Source organism: Uloborus diversus, chromosome 1 (genome assembly GCF_026930045.1).
Source record: "Uloborus diversus isolate 005 chromosome 1, Udiv.v.3.1, whole genome shotgun sequence".
Taxonomy (NCBI): domain Eukaryota; kingdom Metazoa; phylum Arthropoda; class Arachnida; order Araneae; family Uloboridae; genus Uloborus; species Uloborus diversus.
This window is the reverse complement of record NC_072731.1, coordinates 210,409,914-210,435,763: the sequence shown is the minus strand read 5'-3', so window position 1 is coordinate 210,435,763 and position 25,850 is coordinate 210,409,914. Positions and strand designations below refer to the sequence as shown.

The window sequence follows — 25,850 nt, the reverse complement described above, 5'->3', positions numbered from 1 at the left end:
ACTAACTTTTAGCCTCCATTGAAATTTTTCTAGCATCAATAGCAATCCGCACATCTTCTGTATGTACGTGAGAGATACGTGGGACTGCTTACGAATTTTGTTGCACTCGATTTTCTATTTATTTTATTATTCTAGGCTTACATATTATGTGTTTTCGGGGGATGGCCTCTCGAAATACGTTTAAATGATACTCTACAGCAATAAAAACTTCCTGTAAAACATAAGACACCGTAAAGTGGGGCTACTTGAGCCTCCAGGGGCTACTTGAACCCATGAGAAAAAAAGTTTAAAATCCGTCCTGGTCCTATATAACTCAATGTATAGACTTAAAAAACTTTATCCATGACAGGTAGCAGTACTAGGTAAAGAATGAAGCATGAAACAAAGTTTCTGCTATTCCTGCCTTTTTTTGATTGAGGTTATGATTGCAAGTAGTCTAAACAGTTGTTTTCTGTGTCTGTAAACTTTAACATGTAAGTTCAAAGAAACATCTGATATCATCAAGGTCAAGATAGTTTTATGTTTACATTCTATTTCTTAGTAAAATAACAGTGTTTTAAGGCTATAGCTATATAATTAATACAGTAACTAATATAAGTTAGTAAGAGTGCACTGGTTGCCTTAAAATGTGGCTACCTGAACCCAGCTTTCAAACAGCTCCAATCCATATTTCATCACTAAGTTATGTTAAGAACGGTTTGTAATCTTTTAAAATAAAGAGGTTAGTTACTATTTATGCCCGTTTTTTGGAGATCTGAGGATAAAAAGAGTCCGAAAGTAAAAGAGAACCTCTTGAAGTAGGAAATAATGCGTATTATTAAGAGAACAAATTACATACAATTGTGTCCAGATTCAACTAATTCCGGAGAAATGTCTTAGAGAAGGGCATCAGCCCATTTGACTTAAGTACATCAACTCTAAAAAGGAAATTAAAAGATCGTTCACAAAACAAGCTTGAGCATTCTGTAGTATTTAGTAGCTACGAAGAGCAGGTATTAAATAATATCAGAGAAAAAAAATTCACTCAAGCCATTAAATTGAGGGGTTTTCATTCTCTCTAATGTTTAAATAATGAGCATTTCAATTGGTTTGAGATGTAGTTAGTTTAGATTTCTGTTTGAGAAATTATGTTTGCCTAAAAATATGTTTTTATCTATACGTTGATTTAATATTAATTTATATAAATAATTTGCAATTTATATAAATGGTTTACTCACTAGAATGAACGTTTTGAGTTTATTTTTTAAAGTCATTGGTCCTTCTTGATACCACCACCTGTTTTATAGCTTTTTCTAATGAATTTGCTGAGTGGGACCAAGTAGCCCCAGCGTAGGGCTACTTGAACCCAATTTTTAAAAATAGAAGAAAAATATAAAGATTTAAAATTTTTGTTTAAAAAAGGCTTTAGGTGGTGGCAGAACGTCTAAAAAGTAGTAAAAACAAGGTTATCAGTTCACATTATGAGTTTAACAAAGCAGTCAGTGTAAAACTCGCAAAAAGTATGAAATTTCGGGTCCAAGTAGCCCCACTTTACGGTATTGAATGCAATAAGAACTTTCTTAAACGGTCGCGCGCATCTCTCAGTGTGTTACACTAAACTGCAATGAACGTAAAAAGTATCTTATATAAGATTTAAAATGAAAATATCTCTAAACTCACGAGATTCAACTGCGAGATGTGCCAAAAATTCTTATGTATGGAATACTATAGCTGAGAGATACAAGCGACATTTCATGTTAGTATAGCGGCCGCGCCCGCTAGAAAGCTAATACTACACTCATAAATAAGATTTAAAAAAAAACACTAAAACTAGTTTTCAAGCATTGGTAAATTTCACATAAGAAAGCCATTGTCTTCAGAACGACCTACCCTTTTTCCTCCTCTACAGGAGCAAATTTTAAACAATCATATTATAGAATCTTAATATTACAGTGAATGAATAAATTATTTTAATGCCAATCGAGTTTTTATCGGAATTTAAATTTCGCTACAATCCTTTGTAGTTGCGCCATTTCATTTACCTCCATTAGAAAACCATTACCTCCTCCTTGAGGAAATTATGTTCCAACTATATACTCTGTTGATTCCCAGATTTTTCAGATTACTCCTCTAGGTCTTATCCCTTTAACGCAGTAGAAATTTAAGACTGTTTTTCCCTTACCTAAAACTTTCAGAGTTAAAATCATATGCACGTAAATTCAATCATAGAAGTGGCTGAGGTACTATCAAGAAGAGAAGCTTTGCTTAGGAATACCGATTTAATATTTTGTAACAAGAAATCAAATAATGACCTAATGCGGTTCCAGTAGAGCAGAAGTTATTAAACAGTATCGATTATTTAACAGGTGTAAAAAGAAGTAGTGTGGAGCAGTAGCGTAACTAGGGGTTGGCAGGAGTGGCTCTCGCCAGGGGCGCAGCAGCCAGGGGGGCGGCATTTCGACTGATTAAAAAAAAAGTTTTTACGAGTTTTTTTTTTTTTTTTTTTTTTTGATTATAGAATTTGAAAAATGCTTTAAAAAAATTAAAAAAAAAAACTCGCAAGAAAAAGAGCTAGAAGGGGTACTTATAATCTACTGAGAAGGAACATTGGTCATCATTGAAGACAATTTCTAAAAAAGAAAATAAGGAAAAAAATTACAATGCTGTCTCCTATTAGTCGAATCAATAAATCAAAATGTTCAAAAAAAGAGTTTTTTTTTGGAGGTCACAATGACCTCCAGTGATTTCCCATGTGGGGGGGGGGAATCCCCTGGGAGGAGGGTTGCAATTTCTTTAGTTCGCCAGGGGCGCTAGACGCCATAGTTACGCTACTGGTGTGGAGTTCACAGCACTTTATTTCTTCACAATGTACGCGAAAAGTCAGCAACTTTGTTTTGCGTTACAAGTTCTAGCCGTCGTCACGATGAGTTGAACTTTAATTTGCAACAATATTTATACAGTAATAGTACGCAACAAAGGTCATTGGGAAAAACAGATACGTACTTGTGGCCATTGAGCGCGGCGTGATGCAGCGATGTATATCCGCTTTGATCTTGAGCATTTGCCCCAGGTCCTCTTCGTAAGCTGTGAAAGAACAACGAAGGGTTAGTTAAAAAAAACAAAACAAGCATGCAAACAACAAAAACACAAAAATTGATCAGCCTAATTTAAACTAAGGGCAATTGAAAACGAAAGAACCCATGTTTAATGACAGTAATAGCATTTTCTTTATTTCTTATCTCATGCGATTAAAAAATTGAGAAGTGAAAGATACCCTATTTCTTCCGTGAACATGTGTCTATTATTACGCAGCATTTCTTACCTACTCTGCAAATACAGTTAGCCAAAGAAGAACATAATACATACATAGTAAAAACGAAATAAAAACGTTAACTTGCACAAATTGCAGATTTCTGCAGACATATGTTTCGTCGGATGTCTTTTCATCCATACGCTCACTTATTTTACATTGAAAAAGGGGTTCCGTTTTAACCCCAAAACACGCGTCTGTAGTAATTGCAATTTGGGCAATTTAATGTAGTTATTTCATTCTTATTTTTCAAGCTACAAAGAAATTTATTCAACATTATATTGCGTAGTACTTACATATCAAAGTTACGTAAAGATTTTTTTTGCATTGGGGGGGGGGGTGATGCTAGTAGTTCAGAAAATCTATTTATACTCTCTCTGTAAACAGTTTTCAGTACTTGCTTCAGTTCAAATTTAAACATAAGTGTATTACCATTATCATACAAAGCAGCATTTCCAAAAACAGCAGGAAAGCATGTACAAATCGTTCGATACCCCTCCCCCCCCCCCTTCTTATTAGAAAATGTTGTACTTTTTAAACATTTTTAATTGCAATTCTATTTACCTCTTTATATTTTATATACCCCCCATTCTAATATCTAAACGTTCAATTTCGAATCAAAAGAAAATGTATGGAGAAAGTATTTAACTGAATTTTTTTCTACTTTAAAACTAATATGTGAGACTTTTATGTAAGTGCGAACTATATGAGAGATATCACAGAAATATAGTTTTTAACCAATTAACCAGTGTGAAACTGTAAAGAAGGACAAAAATAATTCAGTGTGAAAAAAATCTTCAAAAGAAAGCAACAGTAAAATTTCCTCTGAATTTACATATAAAAGGGAAGATGACAGAGGTTAATACTTCAGAATTGACTGCATTATCAAAATAGTATATGAATCTAAAAGAGTAGCTGCAACAAGCATTAAACTTAAACGATTCTTTTCCCCGAAAAGTCTAGGCCAAAAAATAAATAAATAAATAAATAAATAAATAAAATAACTGCAGTGTGTCGATAAAGACACACGATCGAAGAGAAACTTTTGTATTACAGGAGAGCCCTAAATTGGTGGAAGGCTTGTATTGCCTGTCATTTTGACGAGCTCGATGAACCAATGACTCGTCCTCTTGAACCCCCTCCAGAGAACAGGTCAACCTATACTCTATTTCGTTTCAAGTACTTGTAAATGTACTTGACTGTAGTGTATGGTTGATATGTCGTAAAAATAACATATAAAAAGTTGAGTAAGTAAAACGCACTTTTAGCAAATCTAGCGAGGCATCTAATTTCTTAAAATAAATAATAGCTCCTACGGAAATATCTCCCGTAAAAAGCCCAATACTCATGCCTCACTTGTTTTAAATGTGAACGAATTAAATCATTTCCTCTTATTAACTGTAACAGTCAGTGGCGCAGCAAGGGAGGGGGGGGGGTGAAAACACCCCGCAAGGCCATTGGTTTTAGCATAAATGCCTATTCTAATACAGTACTTGATGCATATGAAAAGGCTGTTTTTATCAACACAGCCCTTTCAGAAGGTATTTTTGATTTTAAAAAAAAAACCCGTTCCGAAGGTATTTTTGATCAAATAGAGTCCTCCAAAAGATATTTTTCATCAAAAATCCCCCTTCAGAAGGTATTTTTCGTCAAAAAACACCCTCCAGAAGGTATTTCTGGCTGCGCTAGTGGTAACAGTAAAACATGAATCAAACTACGCGTCTGAAATTCAGACACCAGTTTTCTTCAACACTTGTTTCATACACACTAATATTTGTGCACAGTGCAAACCGAGTGACAATCACAGTGACTCAATCGGCAGGGCGAGAGCACTAAGCTTCAAACCCATAGGAGCCTAGATCGAGTCCCAGTCAGGCCAGGACGTTTCAGGCACATTCGCAACAAAATTGCGCATTTTAATGAAAAAAATATATTATTAAAAAAAATTTCTCAGATTTTCTCTTTGAAAATAATCCAGAATGTTGCTCCTGCTCACATAAGATTCATTCAAGTCTATACAGACTTATTGAGTGTCTGATGTCCTGTTTCGTAGACATATTTGTTGTATTGAAATGTATTTGTTTTATATAAGTGGAGAAAAAGAAGGATATTAAGTTTCATAGAAAACAGTTAAGATGTGGCTGTAAATTTCCGTCCCACAGCTGGTCTCTGGACATCGTAAGCAGGCTGTGGGTGTTTGCTTGTAAATATATCAATTTTCTGGTTCTGGGGTGGTAACCTACAACTTATAACCAAAGCTTTTAGTTCCACTTTTAAGAGTTGAGGAATACCATTGTTTTGGACTTTAACCGAAGCACTGATTATTTTCTGATACCTGTCTGTAGGTCATCTTAAATGAGCCCAATACAAGGACGAAACTGCAGTCTCTAACCGGGATGCCGGTGTTTGTGATTGAAATAATATTATGTTTGCAACTGTTTAGCTCCAGAAACAATATCAACATGTTCCCTGTTTTAGATACAGAGAAATGAAACTTAAAATTTGGCTCGATACAAATTAATATTTTTAGCAGAGAAAGGTAGCAAGAAAAAGCCACGCACGTCATATTTTATTTCATGTTAAAAAAATGATAGTAAAATTTTCATCTTCACCAACTTATTTCTCCTGTCAATAACATTTTCATACCTATTTCTTTCTCTATTCATTTTTATCTTCTTAACTTTATTATTAACTAGCGCACCGTCCCCGACCCTGTTCATGTATGGAGATATTTTAAATAAGTGTCATATGCAGGTACTGTTTATTCTTAGCATCAAGGTGCAATACATTTATTCGTTTCGTTTTCTTGAGATTTTAAAACAAATCGATTCACCTCATTTCCTGATCAAGAGAGAGCAACATGTTATTGCCCAAAAGTAAGGCAACGTTCCCGTACGTAATGTTGTATTGAGAAGTTGTAAGTTTCGCCATCGGATTTGTTGATGGTGATGGCAAAAGAAAATAATATTAATATGAAACTGATTTGCCAATATGTAAAGTTAACAAATCAATTTCAAGGTTGAACTTAAGTAAGCATCAAACTGCAGATTTTAAAAGAATAATTTATATATATATATATATATATATATATATATATATATATATATATATATATATATATATATATATATATATATATATATATATATATATATATATGTGTATATATATATTTATATATATATATATATATATATATATATATATATATATATATATATGTATATATATATTTATATATATATATATATATATATATATATATATATATATATATATATATATATATATATATATATATATATATATATATATATGGGCAATATATCGACCATATAACACTCTGTAATTGAATGTAGCTTTCAAATAATGGCAATGGTTCCGGAAATCACCAAGAACATGTAAATAGAATACAAAATTCGCGCTCTCTCTCTCTCTCTCTCTCTCTCTCTCTTGAAATATTATAATTAATTTATGTTTCGTTTACAATTTATTTACTTTTGCACTTTTTTTTTCTTATTACAACCTATTTCAAAGTACCATGTAAAAACAACCTTTAAGGTTATCTCGACAAGAAGTAAGAAGGCTACGAGTTAAAACATTGTATTCCAGAATATCCATTCAGTGGTCTGTGGAAAAGAACTGAAGAAGATCTAGAACTGCTCAGGAAAATTAAAGTATGCAATGGGCAGTACAACTACACCAAATCAAGATGACCCTCTCAGGAAAACAGTTGTTTCTTTTCCACGACGTAATTTCCTTCCTGCAGTTGATCCTCTACGCGAAATACTATCTCTGTCATGTGCTCTTGGCACAGTGCCCGGTGACGTAGCAACGGCCGCTCCGGAACTATTTTTAGAAACGGCTAGGACCTGCTTTTTGCAGATGAGGAGGAGCACTCGTGGGACCCTTTGAAGATGCTCTAATCGACACAAGATAACTTTTCGATCTAATAAAAGGTACCTGTTCGATTGCGGGGGAGGAACTTATCGTTTTACTTTCAAAATGAACATCGATCCAGCAAGGGAAAGCAGTCGCCTGTCCAAAATTATATTCCTTCACTGCCTCTAAAATTAAATAGAGTGAAATTCCGGTACAACGAACACCAATACAGCGAAATATCCATTTCAACGAAATAAATCTTCGGCCCTGATTTAATTTTCATTATACTACTTGAATTCCATTACAACGAAGTTCCCGTTACAACGGACAAAGTTTGCGGTTCCTAAAAGTTCGTTGTAATGGGATTTCACTGTATATTAAATGTAGGGCCAGAGCTCATATATATTTTGTGTTTTTTTTTTTTTTTTTTTGAAGATATTTGTGACGAAACAAAAGTAAAATATCATTTAAAGTAGAAGAATGAAACGAAATGCAAACGGAAATGACGCCACAAAATAACATACCAAATGGTCAGTTAGAAGGTTTCCGCGAATCGTCAAGATTCTAATAGAGCCCAATTTGAAGGTATTGTGAAGATTTCTAGCAGCAATTTCTGATTTGGCTAGCAGCCTGATCAGTAATTGAATATTTGCATTTAAATTAAGCTTAACAATTGATTTATTTTATTATCCTTTCAAGGATTTTGTAATTGCTCGTTGAATGTTCGCTAGTCCCATGGTGTTAGTACATCATATAGATTATCTTATGAACTGGCAGTGTTTTACTATCCCCTTCATAAAACAGACTTTATGGGAGCATAAATAAAGCTAATATCAAATATCCATTTATCAAGTAGGTATTCTGGAAGTATAAATTCGATTTAACGATACCCGATTTAACTATTTCCTCAATTGAATGATACATCCGGATTTGACTGCATTGCATGTCTTTGCTCCTCGATATAACGATATCCATGAATTAACGGTATCCATGATTTAACGATAACCATGATTTAACGATAACTTTTTCCATTCCCTTGACAATCATTAAATCGGGGTTATAGTTTATTACTCTAGTATATACGTACATGCAGCGATGTTTGTAGTCAGTAACTTTTGTTATCTTTAACTGTTTTTGTGGCCTGAGGTTTTTTTTTTTTTTTTTTTGCTTTTAATTTTAAAAATATCTATCTGAAAGGAAAAACAGCTAAAACAAAAAATTATAAAATGGTATATTGCTATAAAAAAATACTACCACAGACGTAATGTGCTTATATTTCAATAAGGCATCGACTGCAAAAATCGTACATCAAGTTGCGTCCTTTCTCATTCAATACGTTTCTGGAAAAAGCTTTTCAAAAGTATGTGTCCAGCACAATGAACATTGGCTCATATCTCCTAGACCAGGAAGCAAATCCCAGCCTTTTTTGACCCATGGACAGGTCTTTTTTTTTAATTTTTTTAAAACCTGAACATTAAAGAACATTTACATAAGATAATTGTAAGATTTTTCGTATGGTATACTCATTGCACATAACAAAGGGAATGAACACTTAATAAAAATTAAAGAAAATTACTGCAAGTAAACACAAAATTTAAGTTAAAAACTATCGTAAGAAACATTTCATTTTATGTTTGAGCTAGCTACGTCGTCCGTCTTTGCCCGGTCTACCTTGAAAATAAAAAATTGTGTCATGTGACGTATATTCAACAGTCAGGCTTAAATAAAAGAAAAAAAAAACACCATGCAAAATTTCCTTTCCAAACAATGACGACATACATTAAAATACTTTTAAGAAATTAAAATGAGAAAGTTGGATTTAAAAAGCGTAACTATGGAAACACAAAATAAAATAAGTTTCAGAAATTAAAATGAGAAAGATGGAAAGAAACAATGGATTCAAAAAGCGTAACCATGGAACAAAAATAAAATGAATAACAACTCGAATGGAATTAAGATTTTTCGAACTTGATTTAAAACGACTTGTAGCTTTTTCCTTTGGAGATAGAAACTTAGTTTTTCAACCATAGGTCGAGTTAGATCTGAAGCAAAAAAAAAAAAAAAAAAAATGCCGCTCTTTAAAATGGTGTCAAAAAATGTCTGCTAAGCCTAAAAAAAATCAAGCTAAAAACGCAAATAACTCCCGCTGTAATTAAATTAGAGCATTGAAGCAAATTGCGTATAACGCGTAAAATTCTACTCTTTCCAACGATTCGTAATATTAATATCTGTGCAAGTAATTTTTAACCCCCATTTTCGGAAATTTATGTGAAAATTAGACCTAAATTGACATAAAAAAGAACTACTCATCGATTTTTTTTTTTTTTTTTTTTTTTTTTGAACTGGTCTGCAAAACTTTCCGGGGATAAAAGAAAGATACTGTAAAAATTTCAGCGAAATCTATCGAGTAGTTCTCGAGTTTTTCACGTTCAAAGAAACAGGCGCTTTTTGGAGACTTCATTTTATACTATGTAGAAATAAGAAGCTTTTTTTTTATTCAAGAATCTCTCAGAACCGGTCAAAGCTTTTCTCTACCATCAATTGAGAATCCCTGTCCTAGACTGTTAAAATATTTCTGAAATTTTACGGTAAATGTACAGGCATCCATGTTGTCACTTTTTTATCGTAAAATACTACTTTAATGCAAAACTTTACGACAGAAAAAAACAAGAACGCTAAGGCTAGTTGCGCTGATTGAAAAGATCGAGATACAAACGGTGAGATTCGAACCTACCTACTCATTGTTAGCAGAAACTTGCACTCGCCCCATACTGAAAGGAGCTCAAGAGAAGAGCGGGAATGGAGAATTATACGATTCACACCCATAAGTCACGTGGTGTACTAATCAACGTCGCAATCGCTTTCTTTTTCCGGTAAAATTTAGCATAAAATTTTTCTGTAGGTATTCTAAACAATATTTTACAGCAATATCTACCTTAAATTTTCCTTGCATTTTCAATAGTGTAGACACATTGTTAAACGACAATTTGTAACAGAATCGGAAACTTTTTCACCACCAATTTTCTCAAGTGTGCCGCATTCGTATCTGGCAGGAGACGAGGCATTATCTTCGTCACCATCTCTAGCGCAGAATGCAAATATACGGTGTGGTATAAAGAGAAAGCAGATAAAAGGAACGCTCCAATCTCGTGCTGAAAATGAGCGATATCAGAAAGGAAAAGAAACACTTCCGACTGATTAATTTTAAAGCCAATTTTTCCGGCTTCATTAATATTCATTAAAAATGTCGGCCGCGAAATGAGTTCCCTAATTTGTTGGCGAGCACTCGCTCCGATAAGCGGAGATAAGAAAACGGAGAAAAAGATCTATTTTCCGCTCGTGCGCATCCATTACGGCGTCACTTTTACGCAGGTACAAAAGCTGGAAAGACAAGCCCGCAGTTTTCTAAGTTTAAAGGAAGAAAAATGCAAACATAATTTTTCTCAAAATTACGTAATGCAGAAGTTTTCGTTCTTTTTTCCTTCAGGAAGGGTAATAACCAATTTTTCACTTCGAGTCATTTTGGATTCTTTAATAATTACATATCAAAATGTATATAAAAACTAAAATTTCACGACATAAAACTTTCCACATCTCGATATTTTAAAACAAAAGGCAACTCCGTTTGTCTCGCTTTTTGCATAGACAAGCGCACGTGTATATGTGTGTGTGTGCTTTGGTACTTAGCCGCGTTGTGATCCCAACAGTTATGTGCAGTTACGTTTATTTAAACAATCCGAACACAAAGAAATTCGGAGTTATAATCGAACCACTATAAGTTTATAATCGAACAGATTAGAGAGAGAGAGTGTGTGTGTGTGGAAGCAGTTTCTGCCCCGAGAGGGATTTTCAATTTTCTTGCGATCTTTGACAAGCAAGGAAATGCTGCATTTTACAAGGCTAAACTAGATCCGGTAACTTAACTGTTTCGAACGCTATCTACTGGAGTTTAGGGTTAAGCAACTGGAGTTGGGGTTAATATTTCAACAGCCAAACTATCACCAAACAGGCATTTGTTTCGTTCAAATGTAGAAGCAATTTAACCCTCATGCCTTGACGAGCGATTTTCTAGTACAGTGAAACCTGCATAAGTTGACCACTTACGGTGCACTACTTTAGTGGTCAACTTATAGAGGTTGAATTATATGATAATATCTAATTCAGTGCCGGAAAATAGCGTTCAACTTAGCCAGGTGGTCGACTTACGAGGGTGACGAGGGTGGTGGTTTTAATGTAACTTAATAAAGACGAATGCCTTAATACAAACAGTGCTTTTTACAATATTTACAGTAATGAGCGAATTTTTAAGTGTTTCCTCTACATCCTACTCTATCAATTGAAGATGTAACCCACGCATTGGAATTTGAACCGTTCTCAAACCGCTATAATGATTTTTTCCTCCTTTTTTCCTCTTAATTCCTGGTTTGAAAAGAATTCCTTCGCAGTCGAAGCAAATGTGAGTGATGATGTTGCACACGCGTCTGTATGGGATGCCCATACTTGGCAAGCTGCATCCATTTGGTGACGTAACGGGTGGAGATTTACGGACGAGGGGTGGGAGATGGGGTAAAAGTCTTCTTTCGGAACTCGGGAACTGTCCATCACGTGACAATAATTGGGTCGAACGAAGGCGGCTCGGATTTTGATGCGCACGTGTTTGCGAGAAGCATCTCGGACAAGTTAGAAACCCTTGAAAAGGACAGGCCGACCTATCCGACATTTTGGTTCCAAGACAGCTTTGGATCCAACCTTGATTCAAGTACTATTTATAAATACGTTATAATATTCGTGGTTTGCTATGTCGTAACACAATTAATGATAGTTTGAGTAAAATGTCACTTAAGGTAAATCTAGAAAGATAACTTAGTTCACAAATTCAAAAGAAATGTATCGAGAAATGTTTACTGCAATGAACCTCATTTTCACACCCTTTTCGTTTCTAATTTGTATTAATTAAATCTTCATTTATAGAATAAAGTAATAAAATATGAATCAGACAACGCATTTGAAGCTTGGGCACCAGTTTTCTGCAACGAGAATTTTGTACAAAAACTAATTTTGTCGCCTGACAATTTTGTAACCAAAATGTCGGATAAGTCAGCTACCCTTATATAGTGGCTTTAGGACAAGTGGGTGGTAGAGGATCGTCATCATGGATTTCTGATATCTTCAAAAACCGCAAGCTTGGCCATGATTAAGATGACGTGGAATGTTTTTTAAATAAAATTGTGAAAGAGTCGATTGTAAAAATGTCGAAATATTGGCGTCTTATGGCTGGATTTAGAAAAATATATACGGAATAATAATAACGCCATTTTCTTGGTAATGCTTTGACTGTTAATTTTATAAATGGTTTATTCAATTATTATTCTTCAGAATGCTATTATAATACTGAAAATGGAAAGTTGGAAAAAGAAGATTACATTACATGAAATTTTGTTTTTCAAATAAGAAGTAAGAACGTAAAGCTTCCCGATTTTGCCACTTTTTGTACGAAAGGTTTCATTTAATTTCAGGGGTGATTGTGAGTTCATCAAAAAACACCTGAAAGTTTCAAAGCGAGAACGGGGGGGGGGGGTAATCTTTGGCCCCTATTACTTAAGTTCACCTACGCCATAGTATTAAATAGTTGAATAGTCAGAGTCAAATTAGTGTGTGTACATTTGATTAAAATTCTAATGGGTTACAAAGTTACTTTTTAGCTGGTGTTATACAAAATTATCTTGCTATTTCTCCATCTTAAGGGATAGGTGTCCATCTTAAGGCTCTTGCAAGTATATTTGATGAGTATTATATAATTCTTAAAGAATTCCAGAGGTAGGGAGATAAAAGCATAACAAAAAAAAAAAAAAAAAAAACATAATTCCGGTATTTTCGGACATAAAAATACCGGAAATATGTCCGAAAATACCGGAAATTCGGTAAAATACCGGAACACAATCACCCCTGATCATTTAATATTCCATACGAAATATCTAATATTTGATGATCTTTTTTTTTCGTGTGTGTGTGTGTTTTGTTTTCGTTTTAAGAAGAAAATTTTCCAATGAAAGAAATATTTCAAACTTGTCGTTAAATTAGGCAGTAAATATATTGTCGTCATTAAAAAAATTCTCTTAAAAGTAAGAAAATGTATGCAGAAAGCTGCTGATTCGGGTTTTTACTGTACGTAATCTAAAAACAAATATTAAAGGCCATTAAAATAGTGTATAATATATCAATACCACTCAACTGAAAAAAGAAAAAAGTAATTATTGAACAAAAACTATGAAAATGAAACACTAAATTCTGTAAAATATTTTTACTCATTATTAATAATTCATTGTACCAGTGCACATATTTTTCGACAAAAGACACTCAAAAACAAGATAATTAGTATATAAGACATATAATCGTATTGGCACCTTTTCAATCCTTTTTGTATCCGGTTTAAAGCTGTGCCGAGTAAGGCCCCTATAGTGGAAGAGCCGACGCATCCGCCATTTTGGAGAAACTTGATCCAGTGCTTCGTCGCGATAGCATTGCTGCTGATGTTTACACTTCTTTAGCATGTGTTAAATTGAGTCAAATAGGTGGTTGTTCGAATATTAATTGTGCAAACTGCTCCAAAAAATTATTTCAATTCTTCAGATTTCCAGCAGATGCAGAAAGAAAAAAGAAATGGATAAATAATAGCCCGCGAAGTGACTGGCAGCCTGGAAACGACGCCAACTGTTTACAAAATTTCGCCATGTTCATCTTCGCTCTCCGACTCTCTCGTTCCCTGTTTGGAGACTGATTGCCAATAAAGGTAGCTTTCCCTGCTGTACGCTTTCTCCAAAATGGCGGATATGTCGGCCTCTCTAGTTATAGGGGTTCTAGTGCCGAGTAGCTAGGAAAATAAAAAATTGACAATGCGTCGTTATGAAGGCAAGCTACAGGGGAGCTGACTAAAATGATGGAAAGTCGATATATTTTATACGAAAACTGCAAAGTGACCCACACGTGCTAGTTATTAAAAAAATTAATAAGTTTGATACGCTCTTTTCTACAAGCTAATACTGTAAAACATTAAAAGTAAGAAACCCAACTTTATGTTTAAAATATTGTGCAGCTGCATGGGTACAGTAGGTTTGAAAGAAGTTTTGTTAGAATTAAAAATTCGAAAACGGATGCTCAAACGCGCGTCCCACACGAGACAGCAATACTTCATTTAAAAAAGACAATTGAAAATAGTATTAAGAAAAAAAATTTTGACTTAAGAAATAACATAAGTAAAGACTTTTACTAAGTGAACACGTTTTTAACTTTTATCCCTCAATAATTTATACACATAATATATAAAGGTTACGAATTATCCGTCGAATTGTCCCACACGTGAGGGTGGAATCATCATGCTCTATAACCGTTTAGTATCTAGTCTTTACTAATAACGAGCTGATGTGTGCATCACATGACTTCCTTTTACTCCAATTTAATGTCATTTCCCCATTATTCGCTATTTTAATGTGATTCAATATTTATTCTCTAAATATCACCAACAATGGCCAAATTGAAACCAAAAAAAAAAAAAAAACTCCGCCAAATTTGTCGCCAAGTTGGCGACAAAACTTGGCGACCAAAAGACTGGCGATATATCGCCAAGTGTCCGACAAATTATAACGCCACTTGAGTTTACATCGAAATTAACAATGATTTCCCCCCAAAAAGGTGCAAAAGACCCCCTTAGGAACATCCGAAAGCAACCAAAAGGTGAGGTGCACAACTAGACCCCACTACGAGTCTATGTACCAAATTTCAACTTTCTAGGACATACCATTTTTGAGTTATGCGAGATACATACGCACATACGCACATACGCACATACGCACATACACACATACGCACATACATACAGACGTCACGAGAAAAGTCGTTGTAATTACCTCGGTGATGGTCAAAATGGATATTTCGCGTGTCTATACATTCTTAGGCACTTTTCCGCATGTGGTCGAATCGAAAAAAAAACTCAACATTCATTTGGGGGTGAGCAAAATGGAAATTAAGGGCGATTTTTGAGTGAAAATTTTTTCGCGAATACAATACTTCCTTTTTTGTAAAAGGAAGTAATAAAGCTGAAAGTCTCTCTGTCCGGAGGATGTCTGGATCTCTGTGACGCGAATAGCGCCTAGACCGTTCGGCCGATTTTCATGAAATTTGGCACAAAGCTAGTTTGTAGTATGGGAATGTGCACCTCGAAGTGATTTTTCGAAAATTCGATGTGGTTATTTTTCTGTTCCAATTTTAAGAACAAAAATATTATAAGATGGACGAGTAAATTACGAAATTATCATAACGTGGAACCCGTAACATGGGCACAAGTCAATTGGCGAGATACGAAATTATCATAACGTGGAACCGTAACATGGGTACAAGCCAATTGGCGAGAAAATTCACCACACATAATTTGTAAATATACAGGCGAACCAAAAGACCTTTTAATTTTTCTATTACGGGCAAAGCCGTGCGAGTACCACTAGTTAGTAAATATTTCTGGATGAAAGGTGTCTGAATTTCAAAAAAAGAAAGAAAAAAAATTACCCTCAGGCAACCATTGATATCTCTAGAAGTATTCCAACAAATGAAGGACCATTCGATCACGAACTCTTTCCAGGCGTTATTGACACAGTATTCTTATCTCTCGCCATCACTTGTATCGTTTCTAGTTTCCGAGCTCCCTAATCCTCTCGTAAAAACAATAGGCGGCATTCCCCGATCAGTATCAACAATGCTGCTCTGATCTTAATAGCTGTCCTGGATCGGTATTGCCAAAGCTAGGAGAAGAAGAAAAGGCGGCGGCTATTTGTACCTTCGGTTTGTAGAATTGAATCAGTTGAGTTCATCACATCGACCCTATTGCAACTGTTCTATCTATAATAATTCGTTGAGTTGGTGCATTAGATACTTTTTGTTTCCAACTTTGGTTCTTGCTCATCGCCCCTTGTAATGGGTTACAATAAATACTTCCTTAATCCATGTCTTTTTCGTTTTAGTTTGTGTGTATTTTTTGGTGAAATTCGGTAGGGTGAATTCACGGATCTGATTACAATTTTTAGGACTTCCGAGTGCTCAGTCCAGTTCGTGTAATGCAGTAAAATCTCAAGACAAGAAACACCAATGCAACGAAATATGCGCTTCAACAAAATAAATGTTCAGTCCCGTTCTAATTGCAATTACGTTACTTGAATTCCATTACAAAAAAACTTCCGATACAACAAAGAAATTTGCGGTCCCTTGAAGTTCTTTGCAACGGGATTTACAAATAAATTACTGCTGTTCAATATTTTTTACATTTGAATAAAATTTATAATGTGGTATTCAAAAAAAGCAAATTTATGGTATTTGTACCAATTATGGCGCTGCAAAACGCCCCTAAATTGCAGTTAGGACAGGGACTTCGTTTTATCCAGGCCTCATATGCGAATATTGAAGTTTCTGTTTTGAACATGCAAAGTATAATAGTCCTGAAACAGGTCCCTGTTCTTAAACAACAAAGATACAACCCCCTTGCATTCGGATCAAATACTGCACAAAGCCATTGTAGGTAATATACAGGTGAAATTTCTTCATGAAAGCAAATTCTTTGCTGTCTTGTAAAAAAATATTAACTGTACACTATCATCTTTGATTTTGACTCGCATTATATTGTTCATTATTCATTGCTTAAGCATTCAACCATTGCAGTGCTACGCTCAGCGCTGAAATAAATCGTAAAACTAATAGCTTGTCAACACTAGCTCATGCGATGAGAGGGCCAAACCAAAGATAGTTCACACGCAAAGATGTTCCACTCCGGTAGAAACGTATGTAACCTTCCTTTCGACCCCTGACGAAAAAGTGGTTCGACCAAGAAGCCGACATTAAGGAACAGGTTGGCGAGACAAGTTTGGGAAAAAGCGTGCTTGAATGATCGAAAAGGCACTAAATCGCCAATGCTGATGTCGCTGCATTTGCAATGCGAATCCGGAGGTGAAGATGTTTTCTCTCTTCTCTCCCCTCTGGCGGAAGCGCTGAAAGGGAGGTAATTAAGCCTCATTTGTACGATGGTTCATTGCTAAAGGGTAGTAAAAAAGTCATTGTAGAATCGTCAAGAGTAAGTTATTACGTTAGCGATACGTGATTTAAAAGAATTGGGGCGAAATTAGAATGGCGCAAAAGTATGAAACGAGTAAAAATTTTGAATCCTTAAAATAAATTAATCTTGCCGGAAAAAAAAAACAAGCGTTGTTTTTCACTTCGAATTTTTTTTTCTTTTTGTCCTTTTTTTAAATTACAATTTGCTTAACACCAGGGCCTGTCATCAGTCGGTGGACCCTGGTATCAGATATTATAAAGAAACCGCTTGTGAACCCCCCTCCCTCCCTTTCACTTATTCATTTTTACGCGACATTTTTACCTCTTACATATCCCCCCCCCCTCTCTTAATTCTAAAATGAGAGTACTAGTGGGTTGGTAAGATAACTTTATATCAAAAGTACTAAATAAACGATCAGCAAACTTCAACATATTAATTAATTAGCATACTAATTTACATCAGAACTAAACATCCGAAATCTAAATATTTTATTTCAGTTACTGGAAAAACCAAAACATACTTTTTCATTGTGTTCGTGTATTTTTCACTGTGGATTTTTGCAGTCAAAATGTTCTAGACTTTTGATAAACGCTAAACACGTCTGTTATTTGTTCCCAAACATGCTAAATACCCCTCATGTTGTTGTAAAACACTTGTTAGAAGATCTTCGAAAAAAAGTAATTCATCATTTATTGAATTACCTTCTCAATCAATTTGGCCAGCCTGAAAAATTGAGACGGATGGACACTCTCCATATCCAATTCTAAGTTCCGCAGTACTTCTTAAAGCACGTGAATCAATTATATCACTGATATAGTAGAGATAAGCAATTTGCAATTATTCAAGATATATGCATTTTCTTAAAATCTGAGCTCCCGTTATGTGTGTGTATCTGTCTGTCGCACTCTAGCGCCAAAATGGACGGACAGCTTTATTTAAAAAAAAATTTAAAAAAAAATCGAAAGGGGAGTTGATCGGGAGTGTTTTTAGCTAGGTTGTGTTTTTGGATGACATTAATTAACGAAGATATTAGTTAAAAACCTCTGAAATGTTTTTCGCGATTTTTGCAGTGAGAACATAGTTAAAAATTTTAAAATTTAATACCAAAATAAAGAGAAATTTTTTCCGCCTTCTGATAAAATGTGTTTGGAGCTTCTATCTTTCATAAAATTCGAATTATGACGTTTTTTAATGCAGATTTTAATAACCGCTAAGCATTTATTCACGCGATTGAAAACCGAATGGGGTTGTTTCCTTCAGTCAAAAGTAATACTTTTAGTCACTAAAATTGATTGAATAAGCAAAAATAAATAAATAAATAAATAAATGACATAACCCAAAAAATTCTTTCATTTTTCCAACAGTTATTTTTTAATTAATTTTTTAATATGTCCGATTTTTCAAACAAAGCGTGGTCTTGGTGACGTCACAAATGATGCTCTTTGACGCATCTTTGTACCGCGTTTCCACGTTATGATAATCAAGAAGCCAATTAAAATTGAGCTCTACGCTTGCTATTAACCATATCGTTGCCAATACACGTGAGTAAAGATGCGAATTAAATATTTTGCTCTGTGAATGGCAACACAGAATGGCATTTCATCATTTGTGATGTCATAGACAAGAAATGTAAACAATGAAAGCGCGCAGATTTTAGCATTTTTTTTAATATTAAACTTAAACAAATTATTTAAAAAATTGTCAGATCCTGTGTTTTTAAGCATGCTCTTTCAGAAAAAAATACTTTTAAAATTTTGGAAACGACCCCATTCATTGTTGACCAACAAGGGAATTAAAAGCAGTGATTTAAAGTTTTTATCTGTTGCCAGTTTCAATTTAATAGCAAAAAAAAAAATACTTTGATTTTAAATAATATAAGACTTTTAAAAGGATTTTCAATTTTCCCTCTTGATTCTGCAGTTGCGACTCAATCGGAGGTTTTTAAAATTTTTAATTTTATCGTTCCTTGTGAATATACGCATTTGCGTTTTATTCCGCAATTTTAACTTTAAGACAATAAAAGTCTTCAGATTTCAAGCGATAAATGTTCGCATTGTATCCTTATCAACTAGAAATCAGTCCGCAGACCTTTTCCACGACACATATATAGTGACCTTTATAACTTTTTCCTGAAAATCACCTTTTCGGACAGCGTTTTTATATGAAGAAGGTTTTTCAAAAAAGTACAGAGATAAATACACAACGTCATGCAACACTTTTAAGAGTTTTTTTTTTTTTTTTTGAACTACTAAAGCTTAACAAAGAGTAAATATTAGGTTTATTTTGCATTCAATATCGTAATGCTTCTTGAGAACACAAAAAGCGTTTCCCCAATAAGAAAAATATGCATGTTTGAACACTCAAAGCTATGATTGAAAGCTATATAATGATAAGAAATTCTCTTCATGATTTGAGCCGCACTTTTCTTCGTTTGTGGTGTCATTTTCTTGGAATTTTCGAAAACTACAGGAATGCTTAAATTGTCCTTTCTGACCCAGAAAGGTTATTTTGTCCTTTTGAGTGCGTTATGAAAAGTGCTTAGTATTTTTTTTTTTTTTAATTCTGTTATTTAAGCACTTTTATTATACTTGGCCTGATTGTCTCGGAGAAATCTGAGGCCTGGTTTCTCTTATATCTCTGCTATTAGACTACTTAGAGACTTCGGGATTTCACTAAATGATTTGCTTAATCTTAAGGTACAACTTAGCGCTGAAAAAATAAAATTCTAAAATAAAATAATTATTTAAGTTAAGATGGAAAACCGCAAGTTTCATGTAATTTCCTCATTAAATGTTTAAATATAAAACCCATTGTTACAAATTTTGTTGCCTTTCAACACTAATGTTAAATTTCGATACATTTGTATGAATAAGTCGTATGAAATTTTTAAACTTTATGCAGCCACAAGATGTCCCGTGTCAGAGCTTAGTTTGCATAGGAATTCTCAGAAGCTAAAATCTGTACTTATTTTATTAGGTGATTTTTTTACACGTTAAATAGAATTCAGATAGTTTATAGCTAAAGCTTGTTGTCAGAAGATCAGCACACCGCATTTATTTCGCTGTACAGGTTCGTATTTTCTTAGCTCCCTTTTAGCTGCGTTTCTATTTGACAAGGCTAGGGTAAGGTGGGGTCCCGTTGGTTCATGTTCTCTCGTTGACCCGATTAACTTCTCGGTGGACTTGACCTCTACGTAAAATGCCACAGTGAAGTGTGAAGTATTGCATACGATGTAATTAAGACTTCTCTTGTTCCTCCTTGTTAAGGAAAGCAGGGAAATCGGAGTACGGTTGTGTGTGCGGGGGGGGGGAGGGGTGAGATGCTAACACATTTTAGTTTTTGTTTAATCTTTTATTGGAATGAATGTAACTAAACGGTCTGAAGTTGCATTTTCACGTTGCATCCGTTTCACCAAAGCATTTCTTACGGGGCATCAATTTTTGCGCAGGAGCTCAAATTTCTAAAACATAACATTGAAATATTTGTGACAAGGGTTTAAGTTACATCCATAGATCAAATGAAAAACAAATAATGGAATTTTTATTCAAAGTGTATTATACAAAAGAATCAGAGCTCAATTACCAACCAGACCAATTAGGCTGTTGGCCATGGGTCCCCAATTTTTAAGAGCCCCAAAAATACTAAAATTGCTGCAGTTTCTATGTAAGAAAATTAAGGTACTCTCCTGAATTTATCTAGTTTTTCATGTGTACAAGTGTGGGTTGCTTTGAATAAGTGATTTAACACCTGAACACCCCTGAAACTACCACCCCTGATTCTTTATTAATGCTTTTGTTTATAAGGTTTGACTGTAGAGGACCCCCAAAAAATTTTGTTTATTGTCTACATTAGTCGGACCCTGAAAATATTACATACAAAGATCCAATTCGTCACACATCACGCAAAGCGAATATATGCATTGCAAGAACTTACAAGTTGACCGCAATTCGTTGAAGCCTTGTTACTAAACTTACTAGATATTTACTTCATGTAGTGAGTTTTTCTGAATGTAACTAGACTGCCAACTGATTATAGCAGAGCAAACTTGCTGGAGGCAGTCCTTGTTTCAGAAGCCTACACTTTGATTTAGAAATGCATAAAATGGAGTTAAAACTGCATAATTTGGGTAAAGCAGCTGAAATTATCTGAAAACTAGAGCTGCTAGAGAAACTTTTAAATTTATTTCTTCGTTTAAACCATTTCTTTAAATTAAAAAAAAAGAAGAATACTCCCCTAAAACAACTCCCGTAGCAGACCAAAAAGGTTATTTTGTTTTTACAACCTCAATGATATAAATCAGCAAAAGTGGAAATAAATAATAATGTTTCTTCCCTCAATGATCAGTAAAAGGGGAAATTTAGGGCGAATTCATTCTGATTAGTAGATGCATTAGTTCGCACAACGCTCAGGGGTCGAACGGCGCGATGACACTTCTTCCAGGCCCACTCAAAGAGAAAAATCGCGGTATCAGTTGCGGTTTTTCAACAGAGCAAATGAGTACATTAGTTAAAAGAGAAGAACGATTGAACATCTGGAACTCTTCAAATCTTCAGATACAAAAGGCTTTAGAATCTCCATGGGGGGGTGTGTCTCCCCGACTCCCGCGAGGAAATGGCAACCCTCCGCCAAGCCAGTTCACCGTTGGCGACGAATTTGTTCCTAAATGTCGGCTTTTGTCCCAAAACATGTTTTCGTTAGTAATTTATTTTCTCTGCGGAGCTTACAAACCGGTCTCGAAGTGAAAGTTCTTCTCCATTATCTATATTCTTTGGCCAAACTTGCAACCATAGTTAACATTGCAGAACAGCAATCTTGCATTAGCAGCTTTGCGGCAGGGGTAGATCATGTCACACCGCTAGATAGAGTTTATAATGTTCAATGGGGTTCTAAATGACTGCCTCACGAATGATACAGCATTAACAAAGAAAACGAACGTGGTAAGGCAATCTATTTGAGCTTATGCTTCAGACTGATTGAATTTCTTTCAAGTTCAGATTGAGTTCTCAGATTGCATTAATACGCTCATGAATGAAGCTCGGATTGCGTGCACGTGTGAAACCATAGCTACATAGTTTAGAGTACAGAGTCCTGTCCGTCATTTTGTTTTGTGAAGTGCAAATTACTAAGTGTCGAGTAATTCGGCTATGTTGCATTTGAGGGGGTTTTCAAGTCTTGGTGTGATCACGTGATTATAAAACTCATTTTTCTCTCCCTCTTCTTTATCCATTTTCTTCGTGTGGGCTGATTTTTTTTTTCTCACAGTAACTCTCCAGTTAAAATTTGTAATTCTATATACCTCTGGTTGAAATTGACATAATATTTACGGGTGGTCAGTAATATGTGTGAGATTGTTTATGTTAACCAAAAATCTGGCTCATTGCAGGCATTTTTGCACTACACTACACTCTAGGGTCCCTCGTACCTACCACTATACGTGGTTTAACCGGTTGGATCAGGCTCTGAAGACAGCTCTGTTTTTTTTTTTTTTTTTTTGATAAAGACCAGGAGTCAAGCAACCCCCATTCCAGCACCCTCAGATGTACTAGTTAAGAAAAGGAGCATGATGGAATTTGTAATGACGATGGCTGTTACTTGCACCATCAGCGTAGAGTGAGGATCGTCGATCGGCAGGCATCGAACCCACGACTACCCAGTTACGAGTTTACTGCCTTGCCGATTAGACCACCATATTATACCGATCAGATCATAAATTTACCAACCGCGATAAGAAAAAATCCCTAATAGGGAAAAAACGAATTATTGTAAGAGGAATTTAGGACGTACCAAGTGGAAAGCGGTATAGTTGGGATTTGGTATTACTCTACTTCTGATTGCGATGTAGATGGATGATAGAAAAAATATCATCTCCCATTGAAATAAGGGAAAATATCTTTCCAGTATGTAGAAATATTGAAAAGATGAAACGAAGGATTTTAAGTATTTAATTGAGATGGCTAGACAGCAAGTGTATTTTTAAAATTTTGTGAAGGGTCCATGTTTGTTCTTGCGAGTAAATTTTGGAGATCGTGATTTTATTGTGAGTTTTGTGAAAAGATTGTTTTAACAACCTCTCTCCAAGATCTAAATAAAAATAATTTCATTGTCTTTTTCGAATTGTTTGCTTGTGGCTGCAATTCAAGCGAACATGAACCCCGTTGCGAAACAGCCATTTGGCAAGGGGCCAGGCATATGCCTCCTTACACATGATGTTATCGATTAATAATAATCATTTAAATGAAGTTTTTTAGCGTCCCATCGTTTGAAGAATTCTTTCCGATTCATCTCAGTATAAAGAGAGCAGATTTCATTTTTACTTTCTTCTATATCTAATATATAGAAGAAAGTATTGGATTCGTGCAAATTTTCGAATTTCGAATTTTGACGGATTCGAACGTTTTAAGGTGTGCTGAGTCCATTTCGACTATTTTTGGAAAATGTCTGTCTGTCTGTGTGTATGTGTGTGTGTATGTGTGTCACGTCTGTGTGTGACCAGTTTTTTGTGGCCGCTGTACAGCAAAAACTACCGCATGAAATCGAACGAAATTTGGTACACATATGTGCGCCTATGTGAACTTGTGCCCATTGGTTTTTGGCGCGAATTCCTCCAAAGGGAGTGGAGCAATGGGACGTTTTTTGAATTTTGCGTGACTGCTATTCAACAGGAAGTAACTGGCGGAATCAGACAAAATTTGGTCCATATGTTGTCCCTAACAGGTACAGATCCTGATTCAATTTTCGTGTCAATAGCTCAAACGGGGGTTGAGCTATAGAACGTTTTTTGCCGTCAATTGTGACTGATGTATCTCAATAAATAATGAACGTAATCAAACAAAAATTTATCGACAAGTAACGCTTAGAGGGTATAAGAAATGATTCTATTTTGGTGTCAACAGCTAAAAAGGGGGTGGCGCAATCGAACGTTCTTTTTTTTCCATTGTGAGTGCCATATCTCAAGAAGTAATGCTACGTTCTGGATGAAATTTGGAATGAATATGAATCCATATGTAAACAGGCGTTGGTTTAATTTTGCCGCCAATCGCTCCATGGCGGGACTGATTTTTTTTTTTTTTTTGTGTGAATAAAAATAGCTTTTTAATTGCAACAATAAGAAAGATAAATCGTAACAGACTGTCGTCTGCGTTCAGCTCGTGCTTTTAATTGCATGGAAATGATCCGAAATATTATCTCAATGATTTAAAATTTTTAACTGTTGCCATCTTGTGTCTGTTAACAGATAAATGTTTGTAATTATTTTAAGCAAGGCTTTAAAAATAATTTTCAATTTTCATTCTTTGCTTTGCTTTTGAGATGAATCAGGAATTGGGATGGCCATCAAGTTTTGGCATGTGTAATTTTGTTTTCGTTGGGAATATTGCTTCCTCGTTAAGCATGGGGAGGGATCAGAATTATAAGAAAGATATAGAAGAAAGTTTCGTGATGGCCACAACATACTACTTCAAATAGGAATCTGAAATATTTTCCGAGGTTTGAATTTCGCATAATCCTTTTTTGTTTTATTCCACTTGTTAAACATTTAACGAAAAAATGTCATCCATGATGAAGAAGAACAAATATTTTGGCTTTCACAGCTGCTATGAGTGTAATAAAATCGAGAGGAGAGTATACTCACATTGGAAAACCTTTTAAAGGGTGGAACCCTTCCCCAGGGGAAAATTGTTTGAAAAAAATTTTATATTGCTAGCCCTTTAAGACCAGAATTTTATTTTGCATGTTATACATTTAACGAAAAATTGTCATCCATGATGAAGAAGAACAAATATTTTGGCTTTCACAGCAGCTATGAGTGTAATAAAATCGAGAGGAGAGTATACTCACATTGGAAAACCTTTTAAAGGGTGGAACCCTTCCCCAGGGGAAAATTGTTTGAAAAAAATTTTATACTGCTAGCCCTTTAAGACCAGAATTTTATTTTGCATGTAGAAAGCGTTTTTTCACTCATACAAGAAACTGTATCAAAGGAAAATTCCCCCAACAGAAACCTGAATTACAGTTGCAATTTGTTACAGAATTGCATTTTTAATTTCGTGATACAGTGTTTTATTAATAAAATTTTTTTAAAAACGCTACATGTACCAACAAAAGCATGAATAATCTAGCCGTCTCGGCAGAAGTTTTTGAAATAAAGTTCGTTGGGACCACTCATACGCCCAAAGAAATTTTCAAATCTCATGTACCTTCTGAGTATGTTTTCAGTGCTTTCAGAAGAAAAAAAACGTGATCAGTATTTTTCGCTCTGTTGCAACAATAAGAAGTGCGTGAACTACGCTCCACATTTTTACAAGGAGAGCAGTTTTTAATAGAACTTGAAATTTAATTGCGTCCTTTTGCGTAAGTTTTCGCAGATGGTGAGGGAGGGTAAAGGTTAAAGGAGGTTTTGGTACCGCAGTGCTTTATGTCACTTTTCTGCTGCTTTAAAATCATTTCCCCATAGCCTCCAGTAATTTTAAACCATACTTCTTATTGCTGTCCACCCTGCTAAAGAATGTTTGATCATCTTTCGATTTATTCATGGCAATATGTTAAGTAATCTTTTTTCTTAACGAAACAAAACAATAAAGTTAACAA

The 25,850-nt window shown here is 34.8% G+C and overlaps 1 protein-coding gene across 1 annotated transcript in view; it reads right to left on the bottom strand.

Annotated features, from left to right (window-relative positions):
• LOC129218478 (ankyrin repeat and SAM domain-containing protein 1A-like) overlaps positions 1 to 25,850 on the bottom strand; it is a 103,762-nt gene that overhangs the window by 56,605 nt on the left and 21,307 nt on the right. Inside the window, exon 2 of the mRNA XM_054852764.1 lies at positions 2,983 to 3,063. Coding sequence (XP_054708739.1) covers positions 2,983 to 3,063 — 81 coding nt within the window. The remainder of the gene's footprint in view (positions 1 to 2,982; positions 3,064 to 25,850) is intronic.